This window comes from Macaca fascicularis, chromosome 17 (assembly GCF_037993035.2).
Source record: "Macaca fascicularis isolate 582-1 chromosome 17, T2T-MFA8v1.1".
NCBI classification, from domain to species: Eukaryota; Metazoa; Chordata; class Mammalia; order Primates; family Cercopithecidae; genus Macaca; species Macaca fascicularis.
The window spans coordinates 39220232-39234982 of NC_088391.1; the positions used below are offsets into that span (position 1 = coordinate 39220232).

A 14751-nucleotide genomic window follows, 5' to 3' on the forward strand; every position below is an offset into this window, starting at 1 on the left:
TTTTATGTGGGTCTGCATAAATAGAACATGTACAGTTGAGGAGTTTTTGTCCCACAAATGTGAATTCCATAAATATTTTTAAAGTGCTTATTAAACACCTGCTATGAAAAGAAATTGGAAGCAACAGCTCACTGTAAAAGATTTTTTTTAAAACATGGCTAATTTTGTATAAAAGTGTTATTTTTGAAAGATTTATTATTTGAGAAATAATGGCATGTTTGATCTTTATAAAAAAGCAAATTTTTCATAGCAAAATCAAAATATTAACTGAAGTATCATTTAAAATAACTATAGTAAATGTTTCATATCATGTCCCTCCTTTCTTATACTTCATTAAAGATTAATACTGAGTATCTAATTAATGAAATGAGATAAACCCTTACTTCAAAACGACTTCTTTTTGAAGAAGTTTCTAGGAGGAATACACCAAATTGTCAAAACTTCTGTTTCAGAATCAGCTGACCTCAAATTGGAGCAGGCTAAAAACATGCACACAAGTGCGTGTGTAAACATACACATGCATTCTCCCCCATACAGAAACCCCCATTAGTTAAGTTGTAATACATCCAGATGGAAAATTTTATTTCTAAGGGTTCCTCAGTTTCTAAAATGGTAAACACCATGAGATATATTTTCCCCTTCTTTTTTTTTTTTTTTTTTTTTTTTTGAGACGGAGTCTCGCTCTGCCGCCCAGGCTGGAGTGCAGTGGCCGGATCTCAGCTCACTGCAAGCTCCGCCTCCTGGGTTCACACCATTCTCTTGCCTCAGCCTCCCGAGTAGCTGGGACTACAGGCGCCCGCCACCTCGCCCGGCTAGTTTTTTGTATTTTTTAGTAGAGACGGGGTTTCACCGTGTTAGCCAGGATGGTCTCGATCTCCTGACCTCGTGATCCGCCCGTCTCGGCCTCCCAAAGTGCTGGGATTACAGGCTTGAGCCACCACGCCCGGCCTTTCCCCTTCTTTTCTTACCTTTCCCTTTTCATAGCTGATAAAAGATGACCGAGTTCATATCCTACTTATATCAAAGTGCAATGTTTTAGGAATAGGACAGTATCAAGCATAAAATGGAAATTATCTCATAGGAAGATGTGAACAACAACACTTCTTCCCAAGATTTCCCCATCACATGAGTGTAACAATTCTGAACAAAGCTTGACATCATTTGGGTTCTTCTAATATTTTCTAGGCAGAGAAGAACGTTTATTTAATTTCCCACAATGCCTCCAAATGTAACATTATGACATTTTATGCTTGATCTCAGCAGATACCATGACTTAGGAAACAGCATTTCCTCAGATTGCAATGCTATTTACCTTAATGGTATAATCAATTAGAATACAGTATAATCCAAACCACATGTTTCCTCATATCAAATTCCTTCAGAATCCCATGGAAAGGGTCTCTGAAAGTTTGTCTATGGGTAGTGGGAGCAGAACTAGCATCTTTGCTCAAGGGTGAAAGGTATTTCCAATGATCATAAACAATATTTTCGTCTACCAAAGCCAAAATCACAGAGTACAATCAACAGAGTCACAGCAAAATGATAAAATAAGCTGTTAAAATAGTTAATAAATTTACTTTTTATTTAATAAAAATATCCCATGCATTCAAGAAATAATGAGTGACTACTATCAAAAGGCACTGTCCCTTTTTTGAGAGAAGTACATTACTGTTCCATATCAAACCTTAAAATAAATAATAAAGGATAAAGGTTTTAAAAAAGTACTTTTCTTCACACGTGAATCCAGCAGAAAGTACAATCTAATTAGCAGTGAGAACATCCACTGCAAATCAGAGATCATAATTGCAATTCAGCACTAACAGAATCATCACTTCTGAAATATATCTGAAATGCAGCAGAAAGACTGCCTTTTTCTTAGTTCTTGGCCTTTGAATTAAAATAATCTTTTGTTCCCCAAGCAAACAATCTTCTTGACTTTGTAACACTTGAAGGCTACTTTGCAGTTAAAAAGAGGAACTGTCACACATTTAGAATCTTCAAACTAATTGCCAGTCACAGAATCAGAGTTGGAATGACTTTGGAGGGAATCTATCCAGTTTCCTAAAGCAGTGATCCTTTACACAACACTCATGAAAGCTAGTAATAGAACCTCAGATTCAGCACTAATTTTACAAGAGTTCCTGCCTGAATAGCACTAATAGTTTAAAAATAAACATTCAAAGGATTCTATTGAACTGAAATTACTGTCACTTATACCCATTAATGATAATTATTATTGGAAGTTCTATGATGGCAATTCACTCTAGTCAGGCAATGGTCTCCAAGAATTGTTTGCTCTAAAAACAGTCAGTCATCTATTTTCTGTTACTACGCTAGTCTGTCATATTCTTCCCGCCTTGGGGCATTCTAGCCTATGTTAAGGCTGCCCTCAATGTTAACTCTGTTACTATCATATTGCTTATAGTTCTCTTGAAAAACATTGGATATATGAGGAAGGAAGCTATCCAGGAAACAATATTTTAAAATCCTATTACAAAATAAAGTCTAATTTCATCTAAACACTAATGCCTATTTATACCATTTACAAGTAACATATCAATATTCAATTTCTTTGCTTAATTTTCCCAGTCTGCCCTAAGGTATATTTATTCATCATCAAATGCCAAATACTACTGAATTGTTTTTTTTTTTCCTCTCTTTGAGATAATCACTTTAGACTTTGAGCAACCTTCATGACCAAGTTCAACACCAATGAATAGATTTCCTTCAACTTTAAGGATTTAATGTCAGAATGACCAAAAATACAAAGAAGAGAGCCTATTAATAAAAAAAGAAAAACCTGGCTCCACCTATGACCTTTTGACACACTGATATTTTCCTCTTGAAAGATATACAAACAATACCATAGAAATACTGGGGTCTATAAGCTGGGCTAAAAGGAGAAGAAGCACAATGGTTGTGCTAGATCGGTTACTGAAACAATCAGCAGCCCAGATGCTTGCTAGCATTTCAAAAGTTCAACTGCATGACTTTCCACTTCAAATTAATAGATCTAAAAATCACACAATTCTCTGCAGTGAGAGATATGCTTAAAGATGACGTTTTCCTTGACAATTATCATTAATTTTATCAATATATCAATTTTAATTTATCTATTATTTATCAATTTATAAATACATCAATTTTATCAAAATAACAATAACTCATTATTTTTTTCAACACAGACTGGTCATTTTGCAAATGCATGCTTTTGGCTATAGGAAGACAAGAAAAAAGTTTTTTTTTTTTACTTTATGTTTTTTTTTTTTACTCAGTCTCTTAAAATAAAAAAATAGAGTCTACAAATTATTGATCTATATTATGAATCAGCAAAATTTTTCTGTAAAGGGCCAGCTAGCAAATATTTTAGGTTTTGTGGGATATATGGTTTATGTTGATTAGTGGAGACAGCTAAGGAGTATTGAATGTTACAGACACAGAAGATGCAATGCTGTGATTGAGTTCTCAATTATAATACAATAAATGTGGCTGATATTATCAAAGTTACAGAGTTTTCCACATTGTGATAAGGACTGATTGGTATGATTTTTTTGTCCTAGAATATGAACAGGGTGAAGTTATGAATAAGTGATGTTAATATAAAGATTTCTTGGGTAAAATTCTTAGAGGTAGACCATGCTACACCTTAAAAACTTAAATTATTTTGCCTCAGATAAAGTTTATGAAAATTGGCATTTAATCTTTTATTCCCAAAAAAGTTAAACAACAAAAAGTAAAGTTGAGAATATAGTAAATCTCATATTATAATAATATGAAAAACATTTTGAAAATGATTTTAAAATATTGGATGAGCAATAAACTAATTAGTATGATGATGTGCCACAAAAATATTTAACAAGAGTGGCACTAATAACCCTCAAGAAAGTTTAAAAAGAAAGAAAGAAAAAGACAAAAGAAAAAAATAATGACTTTCAAATTAAGTTATGCTGGAAGTCTGAGAACCTCCTTCTCTTTTCCGGGTCTTGTTGGAAGGGGACAGAGGATGGTGTGTGAGCCTCGTATAGCTGCATGGAGAAGACGCAAATTAGTGCACAAAATGGCTGAACTCTGAATGAGTTTTCATAATTTAAGCTACGTTATTCCAGTGAAAGAGATGCCCGCACATAAGTGAAAAGCTGCATAGCTAACTGACAGAGAGACTCTTGGAAAAATTTCCCACCAGACATTGCTTGATACTATGTATGGAACAGAATTTCAGTTTCTTAATACCATCAGGAGGAAAAAATTGTAACATGGTACAGTTGGTGGACATGGAAGAATGTCTCAGGGCACACATCCTGAGTAAAGCACATAAAATGTTTGTGCTACTTCTAAAACCTACTATATTATAAATTCTCTGTTTCCTTAACTTCTATTCTGAGTCAAACAATGAAAGTACTGGACACATTTCTACCTTCCTCAGAAAAGTTGACCTCTGGCAACTATGTTGGGTCAGAACTATTCAGAATATTGAAGAATCCCTCCATTGACTGTGACAATCCTCCCAGAAGTTCCAAACACAAAGGGAGAGACCACCTGGCGTAAAACCACTGATTATGTTACCAAAGACACAGCTGACCCTCTCACAGATTTGCATGGAAAATAATTCTCAATCTTCCTATATAGGTATAGTCTAGTGACAGTTAGCAATTACTAATAATCATTTTGGGCCCTTTTCTCCTGTACCACGGTTAAATCAACAGTGGTAAAATATAATAGCACAATAGTTAAAAATATGACCTCATGAGAAGACTTCAATACTGGCTTCATGGCTTGCTAAATCTGTGATCATGTGCAAGTAACTTAAACTTTTTGATATATAAAATAGTCTCATGATTTATAAGTATTACATGTAATAATAAATATAGGCTGGCAAATAATATCTGATCAATAAATGCTAGCAGTAGTAGTAGTTGTTGTTGTTGTTGTTATTACAATGTCTGTTCTATAAATGATGGAGTAAAGAAAAGATAAATATATCCAAGCCAATGCAATTCCATTTATTCTACCCTTCTATATTGAGAAAGTATTAAAACTATTGGCTTATTTATATGCACCAATTGCCAATAACACTAGAAAACTGAAAGCATTACTGCACAAAACTAGAATATGGGCAATGATGGAAAGTAATCTAAGTTTTATGATATCTGTAGAAGACAGGGTAATTGTTAAAGCCTTTATGAAAGCAAGTACAAACATTAATTGCATATCTGTTGAGATTGGCAGAGACATTCCCAAGTAGTATTTATGTAATATGCATTTCCTCGAAAATAGAGGCCTAATTGCTTAGTTATTCTAAATTGCAGAATGGAAAACAAAGGAGCAGTTTTGGCCATGTGGGTAAACAACAGATTTCTAAAAGCTAATTATCTCTTTATTTAATAGACTGAAGTTGCACCAAATGAGACATTTAAGTCTAATAAATAATAGACAAATTGTAACCTAAAGACTAAAATATAGGAGCTGCTCATACAGTTTTTATTGCTCCATTAAATAAGCTCTTATTTACTTCCCCCACAAAACATAATTACACAACACTGGGTCCATTTCAAGGCCATTTTGATCTGCTATTTAAAAATGATGTGAATCAACTTACATACTCAGGAAGTCTTAGAGTATAATGTTTGAATTCTATTCTCAAATGCCCTATTTGTGTCCATGATTAAGAAACAGAAATGGAATTTAGAGAAAGTTGTGCATAATCACATAAAATTATTACTACTACTTGCCTTACTAGAAATGATTACACATAAGAATAGTTATGCATTTTAAATTAATAAACACTAGTGTCTATGCTTGGTAGTCTTCATGTCAGATGAATACTGTAGGTATTTCTTAAATTAAAATAGTTCAAACTCAAGGATCAACCTTAGACGCTTATTCAAAATTCATATATTGATTAAATAAAGACATCGTGAAAATGTAACTTGCTTGTTTATGTAATACCAAAACATTCAACAGAAATAACCAAAACTGTGTATGTGAATATTTAAGAGACCTTCACGCTCATCATTTAAAAAAAAAATGAGAAAACAGAAACAAAAAACATCATGTTTTAACATCATAATATAATAGGAGACTGCTTTCTTAGTTTTGAGGCTCAAAAGGATTTTTAATGCTTCATTTTTCTTCTTGGAGAAATTTAGTCCACTATTTTTACCCTTATTTTCATTCTATTAACGAAAGTCACATTCTGAAATGATAGTGATAATAAATAATAGTAGATTTGGAAATAGTTGCCTGTTCTCTTGCCAACGGCAAGTAATGATTTACTGTGGGTAAGAAAGAACAGGAATTTAATTTACTCTGCTACCTCAGAGAGTGATATAAGAATTTCAACACCTGTGAAAAAATTCAGTTCTTATTTGCATGGAGGAAATACTAAAGTCATGAAAATATATGGAAGGAAGCTCCCTGTGGGTTTATGGCAGAGTTATGTGAAGATTTTTCTCTTCCTCTACCATCCAGGGATATGTGTCTTACATACGAAAATAAACTAAAACAAAAAGTTCTTGGCTCAGTGAGGTAACAAAACTAAATTCAATAATTCACCCTTCCACATTCTTTCAAGGCTAAGAAAGTCAGGCTAAAAATTTTTACAAAGATTTGAGCAGTACCATATTCTGTACTAAAATATAACACCTGCGGAGAAAAATTACATAAAGTTTCAACTGATCCTCACAATGTTTAAAATATTTACCATATTAGCACATATAGAATAGCTTATAAGCTTGGTTATCCGAAAACCACATACACTGATTATATAAATCTTAATCAACTTCTGAGGATTTTTATTAAACAATATTTAAATTAGAAAGTTTGATATATACTAATAGTCTCCTTAGTTCTCTGAGACCAAATTTTGTTACTGCCACCAGCCTAAGCAATCTCCATCTCATTATCGTTCTTATTTTAGTTCCTATAAATTATTATCTGATATTATTTTATATTTGGTTATTTGAAGCATTCATTAGAATTTTAAACTTCATTACAGCAGGAACCTTTTTATTCTTATTTATCACTGTAATCTCAACATATAGAAAAAAACTTGATGAATAAAAGAACAATAAAAAGTGGCCTTGCTGTATTTCGTTTTTTACCAATAAAATAATAATAGAAATGATAACACATATTTTTATAATAGTATAGTGTCTTTATTGAAGATCATATTTGTCAAATATCACATAAGGATAAAATTCAATGTATCAATTTAAAAGTATAAAAAACTGATATTTTACATGTTTTCAGTAATTAAGTGCTAAATTAGATACACTACTTTAGTAACCTCCATTTCATAAAGCCTTCAAATGTTATAAAAACCATGACTTGACAAAAAGCATATTCCACATATAATATGGAAAAAAGGTGATTGTATATTTGTGATGTTTTTAAAAATGAAAAAGTTATCAATAAATAAGCATGTAATAATATATTTGTTATATGATTATATGACTCACTTGGTAATAACAGTTACTTTAAGAAATCAAATACTTGGTTCTTCTACATTAATAATTGTGTTGATTTTAAAGGAAAACTAAGCACCATTCAGAATCATCACAATTTATTGGGATTTTAGAAGAGGTCTTTCACTTTGGTGAGAAAATTATGTGTTTACAAATATTATGAAATTTGGGCTATTATCCCTAGATTATTTTAAATCCCACAGTCTAAAAAAAAAAAAAACTCAAAGTTGACTTGCAAAAATTTCAAATGTTTTTAAAAGACAAAGTCTCACAGTAGCTTCTTAAATCATAGCTGTTTCAGCATCCTGTATCAAATGAGTTTTATTACATCTATAGCATATTCATAGGTATGATATAGATACAGCATATATCTGTATTTATTTTACAAATATATTTAAAATTATTTTAATATCATTTATATAAATCAAAGTTACTCAGACTATGCTCTGCAGAGGGCACTCCTGAAAAATGTTAAAATGTATGATGCATATGCACCTCAGCAAATTAGAGGTTTGGAAAGTCCTATTGGGTAAGGATTTTACAATTACTTGAGGCCCACCTATGACAATTTGCAGACCATGTTTAGGAAGAGATAGTACAGAAAAAGTCTAATAAAATAATCCAATAGGTCAAATAAGATGGGCTCTATGATTAATGAAAGATATAATAAAATCTTTCTGTAAATCTATTGTTAAAATTAAAAACATTCAAGCCTATTTTAAAATTAAGAAAAGAAGGTAATGTCATCAACATAAAATTACCTATTTTAAAGCAACATAAAACAGCTATTAAACACAATTGATGGCTAAATATTAGAATGGTTTTGGTAAGATTCAGAAACAGATCCTAGTATATTAAAACCTATCTATCAAATATATGAATAATTAAGGAAGAATTATAAATAAGTGGAGTAGAGTCATATTATAAATAATCAAAACTAGAAAAGAAATGAAGTTGATATGAAATCACTGAAAGGATGATTTTATAAACTTAAAGGTGATAGAAAAAAATAACAAAGGCAAATATTAAAACATCATAGAATGAAAATAAAATAGTTTTATATATGTCAAGATATAGAAATAAAAAAGCCACATTGGAAAGAGATATTTAAAATGTAAATATGAATACATACTGAGCTAACTTGTACAAATCAATAAAAAAAAGATAACACAATTCACGACAGAGGAATGAAAACTGAACTATAAACCCTTTTAAAAGTCCAACTTTAGTAATACTCAAAGAAATGCAAATTAAGATAATAAAACATAAATTTAAAATCTATAAAATTAGCAAAAATCTTTAAAAAATAAGAATATTCAACCAAGGCACAATCATAACTCAATGTTGAAAGTTGAGAAAATTAAAGTTATGCTTCTGAAAATCAATTTTAAGTATGCATCAAAAGTCTTAAAAATATCCTTTTCTATTCCATGTCCGATAAAATAATTATTTTCTATTTATGAATAAAAAGATTAATCACATTGAAAAATCAGCAATAACTATTGTTCCATGACTTCATTACTGACTAATGCAAGTTAAATTATATATGGCACATCCAGTGGAATCAATCATATAGATATTAAAAATTATAAGAATTACAAGTTATTAATAACACGAAACATTCAAAAGTTCAGCAATGTAAAGTGTGACACTGAACTGCATAGCTACTATTAGAAAGCAGAAAAATTTACAACTGAAAGAACAGTGTGCAGAAATGTTTACAGTGATTCTTTGGATATGAAGATTATGGGTAACAGTCTTTTGATCTATTTTTTTAGGTGTTTTCTATAATGTAAATAAATTTGAAAAATAAACTCATTCTTAAAAATGAAAATTTCCTTACGGAGACACAAATTTAAATTAAAACATGACTGAGATTATACTGGAAGTTTTATTAGAATTTCTGTGTCCTATCAAGTTTCAATCTTTCAAATTGGTATAAGAGAGAATGACTGAGACACTCTGTGTGATCAGACTCTGGGCAAAACCCACAAACAATGCATCCAATCTGCCATCTAGCAACTCATCTAGATAACTTTAGCCAATGCTAAAAGAGCTAATGTTCAGGCTGGGAGTGGTGGCTCATGCCTGTAATCCCAGCACTTTGGGAGGCTGAGGCAGGTAGATCACCTGAGGTCAGGAGTTAAAGACCAGCCTGGCCAACATGGTGAAACTCTGTCTCTACTAAAAATACAAAATTGCCGGGCATGGTGGCAGGCCCCTGTAATCCCAGTCACTCGGGAGGCTGAGGCAAGAGAATCCCTTGAACCCAGGAGGTGGAAGTTGCAGTGAGCCAAGAACGCGCCATTGCACTCCAGGCTGGGCAAGAAGAGCAAAACTCCATCTCAAAAACAAATAAATAAATAAATAAAGAGTTAATGTTCAAACACCAGAATCTTCTGTAAGTTAGGAAATAATATATTAATTTAAAATTCTTTCCAGGAGCATATTTTAAAAATAAATACTAAATCTTTCTGATCTCCATTTTCATTCATACTTAAAAATAATTCTGAGAATATTCCCTGAATTTCAAATATAAACAAGAAATTGTGCTTAGATGATGTTTCTTCCCAGGAAGAAACAAGTGTAATACGTTAAGGTACTCCGTTCACTTTAGTAAGCACAAAATACACCTGTAAAGTGAAAGTAAAGAAGGCAAAGTAGGCATCTCTGTCTATTCCTGGGGAAACCTGAGGTGAATTTGCAACCCTGAATTGTAAACTATGGTGATTTAGCAGTGAAGCGGATGGATTTTAATTAAAGCCTTGTTCAATCCTTACTGACTTGGAAGTAGAAAAGCCAAATTTTTCAGGGAATGAAAGTATAACTACATTTTACATAATTCTTTTGCTTCTAAATAAGTGGTATCTTTTAGCTTCTTGAAATACATACATACATATGTTTCTGTAAAATTTCAGTACCAGACTCTAAAAGATACTTTGAAACATATTGACAACAATTTTGTCATGTTTACAGGGAAAAAAAAGTATCCAAAATGTTCAGACTGCTTTTTTCTTTTTGTTGTTTTTTTGAAACAAAATCTCACTCTGTCTCCCAGACTGCAGTGCAGTGGCAAGATCAAGGCATACTGCAGCCTCAACCTTCCAGACTCAGGCGATCCTCCTACCTCAACCTCCTGAGTAGCTGGGACCACAGATTGGAATACACATAAATTCCATCCATTGCAATTGGCTAATATTTCACTTAAGTCTCTTTCTTTTAAACAATGTTTATCCTCCATCACTTTTTTTCCCTCCCTTGGGATATTTTGTTGAAGAAACCAGGTTACATGTCCTATAGAATTCTCCACAGTCATTTTCTGATAGTTACTTTATTAACTGACATACATTATTAAAGATTGCTTATTGAGTTAGTAATGAAAGAAACGTGAATACGCTGGAAGCAAAACAGCATAACAGAGGACCAAATCACCTATGACCATTAGAATGAAGACACTACACTACTTGTTAGTAAATGGAAGGGAGAAAAGACCATAAAGAAACAATTGTTCTGTGGTTTAATTACAGAAACAAGTGATTGTATTTTCCTTTTTCACTAAGTTCATTAATATGCTAATAAAGCAGCCAGTATAAATCTTAAGTATACATAGAATAAATAGCAAATTTGATAGTACTCACCAGTCTTCACTTCTAATAAACGCTTTTTCTTTTGTTGGCGTTCAAGTCTTTCTCTCTCTGCTAATTCTTTAGCTATTCTGGCACGTTTTTCTTTTTCCTCTGCTTCTCTTTTTTTGATGTTCTCCTTTATTGCTTGCTATTACAAAAATTTTTGAAAAATGATCAATTTTAACCAGTGATTCACCCCACAAAATGGAAAATTATCTATTTGAAAATATACTTAAGGTAGAGACATGATTATCTTTTAGATAATGGTGAGTTATGTTAGTAATACATTCTTCTAAAAGGTATGCACAGAAACCCTTGTTAAATATGTTAGGTATCTATAAATACAACTGTTATTAAACTTAAACCTGCATCTTTAAAACATCTACATCTTGATGGAATTAACTAACTAAAAGGGAGATGGGAGACAGAAACTGAAAATAAAACAAGCATTTAATTCACAAATCAAAACTTTTACCATATACATTTCCAAAAGTGTCTAGCAACTGAATTAGGGTTTTCCATATCTTCTTTGCAAAGCAAATTGTCAAGTACAAGACAAATTATCAAATTAAAAACATGATAAAAGAAGTGAAATCTTGTAGTGGCTACTTTTTATTATAATCATATATGAATTTTTCTCATATAGAGAGAAATATCGTAAAGATAACCAAAGAAATGTTTGTCATTTCTAAGCCAGGTCCTCTGGCTATTGATCAAAACTAATAATAACATGCTAATCATAAGAAGATCTCAATAGATATGTGATTATTTGTTTAATTTCTTATTTCTTAAGTGTTACACACATCAAGAAATGCCCCTCATGTGGCATTAAGGGAAATTAGCAGGTAAATATGGGGTTTTCAAGTGCCAACAAAGAGAGTAACATTATATTAAATACCAGTGAAACCAAACAGGTTAACACACTGGAAGTTTATCACCACTGGTACTAAATAGAAAAGTGTGTAATTAAACTATAACAAGTAGGTGGTTTATGTTGTTTTGGGGGAAGGCTTTTATTTCTTTACTGTGACATTCTTTATTTTAACCCTAGAGTTAGCACAAGTTCTTCATTAAAAATCAAATAATAAAGTTTAATATTTTTGACCAACAACAAAAAGAAACAAAAAGCATAGAGTAGAGGGGATAGTAACTCATGCATGCATGCATCCATCCATCCATCCATCCATCCATCCATCCATCCATCCATCCATCCAATTAATACTTACTGAGAAACTACTAAATAGTATTGTTGTAAAGTGGAGGAGAAAGAAAAAGAGAGAGGAAAGGAAGGTAGAGAGGGGAGAAGGAAGAGTGCATAAGAGAGGACACTAAAATAAGTTTACATTCTATATGGTAGGGTATCGCAGGAGGCAGAGATAAATAATAAATAACAACAACAAAATAAGAGTGCTGTGATAGCATTCCTGAGAGGTTACTTTACATTAGGTAGAGAGATAAGGTCTCACTCTGACTTGATTCAAGCTGAATCTTGAATGTCAAGGAGCTAGGTAAGTGATGATCTAGAACACATCAGGCAGAGGGAACTGCTAATGCAAAGGCTGCTGGTGGGTTTAGGAGACAGAAAGAAAGCCAGTATAAAGGTATAAGATGAGGTCAGGGAGGTATGCTAAGGCCTGATCCCTCAGGTCTTCTAGGCCAAGATAGAGAGGCTGGATTTTCTTTTAATGCTTCTGGAAAATGACTACAGATTTTCAAGCAGACAAGTGCAAAACTACGTACACTGAGATACAAGCACCAACACAGCACCTTTGTTTTGAACTATCTTTTCAAAGATATTTGCATAATGAACAGTATTTGAAGACAGATGTAGTATCTCCCTCCTGAGCTAAGGGGTTTGTTACTGCCCAGAATGATAAACTGGAGCAAAGGCTGGACAGTCTTACTACCTATTATAAAAGACTGCATTCCCTAAATTCAGGATTTCCCTCCAATGACACAAACCACTATGGATGCAAGTGTCATCTGTCCGTTTCACATAGCCCTGTGGGAGTACGGGTTCAGAAACCTAAAAACAAAAAATTGTTTAATCTGGCTATTGTTATTGTGTGAGTGGCAAAGAATTCTTTGTCTCTGACCCCAAATGAATGAAATGGTGTCAAGTTAACTTGTTAGCTTGTTAGTAGGTAAACTCTCAAACTCTTCACAGTTCTTGACATATATAAATGATAGTTATTATTGCCAAGCTATAAAATACCAGCTGCAATACTAGATACTTTATTATGCAATCCCTTTAATTCTCAAATTGGATTCTGCATTCTCTAATCTGGCCCAGAGTGGTTAAATACTTGTTTACTGTAATAAAAGTAGTAAGAGGCAGTAAGTTGCAAGATTTGAAAGCTAGCTACAGTCAGTGGTTTTCTACCATATTGCTTCATATTATGGTCATGTATATTAAGAGGCAGCTAATGAGACAAAAGTTGTAATAAAAATCAACATAAGAGGCTGGGCATGGTGGTTCATGCCTGTAATCCCAGCACTTTGGGAGGCCAAGGCAGGTGGATCACAAGGTCAGGAGATTGAGACCATCCTGGCCAACATGGTGAAACCCCACCTCTACTAAAAATACAAAAATTAGCTGGGCATGGTGGCACACACCTGTAGTCCTAGCTACTTGGGAGGCTGAAGCAGGAGAATCACTTGAACCTGGGAGGCGGGAGGCGGAGGTTTCAGTGAGCCAAGATCACACCACCACACTCCAGCCTGGCAACAGAGCAAGACTCCATCACACACGCGCGCGCGCGCACACACACACACACACATACATACATCAATATAAGAATGGTAGGAGAAGACAATCATGGGTTCAAAGACAAGTGTGTATATTTGTATGTGTGTGTGCATGCATACTCATGTATCTATGTATCTATAAGGGAGATGGGGTAAGAAGATAGGTTGTGATAGAGAAAGGATAAGCAAATATTCAGGAATAAAAATTGTATTTCTTGCTTGAGAGAAATTAACAAGAGGAACCTACAATAAATAAATAATATATCATGTAGCTTATTTATGAGTCTAATTAAGGTATAACATTTTCTGATGTGAATTTTCTACTCTAATGACTGAATACATTTAAATGTGAGTACATAATAGGCCATCTGCTATCAGATACAATTGCCACACCCTTTTAGCATTCCCATGGGTAATAAAAAGTCAAAATTACTTTTCTAAGACCTATAAAAACAATGTTTACATTTAGAAATAAGGTCTGAAGAGGTACTTAAACCTATTTTGTTTTATGAAAAATGCACTATTGATTTTCATTTAAAAACCTACTTCATTTAAAACATAGCATATTCTGATATTATAACTATTAGAAGAATTTTAGCTGAAAAAAATACCAATAAAGAACACAGACATAGGTGTTCAGTCTGAGACTAATATCCCAGTTCAAACAGTAATTTGAGATTTTCTTTTATTCTAAATGTTAAGAAGTAAAAGTAGCTTAAAACAGAAAAGCTTAATAATTAAAAGAGAACAATATTATTTTGGAGGTGACTGCCTCTCAGTGACTTCCATCCTAAATTTGAATTAAGAAAGAAAAGTTAAGGGTTAGCCAGATATAAAGATAATTGACTATAAGACAAAAATTTTTTAAAAACATCATCTTTTCTTGACCTTGTTTTATATTTAGTCAACTGACA

General features: G+C 32.7%; 1 protein-coding gene across 2 annotated transcripts in view; it reads right to left on the bottom strand.

Annotated features, from left to right (window-relative positions):
• Positions 1-14751, bottom strand: part of DIAPH3 (diaphanous related formin 3) — a 494792-nt gene that overhangs the window by 133143 nt on the left and 346898 nt on the right. For both annotated transcript variants that reach the window (XM_065533305.1, XM_065533304.1), the window contains one exon: positions 11102-11237. In XM_065533305.1, the coding sequence (XP_065389377.1) occupies positions 11102-11237 (136 nt within the window). The remainder of the gene's footprint in view (positions 1-11101; positions 11238-14751) is intronic.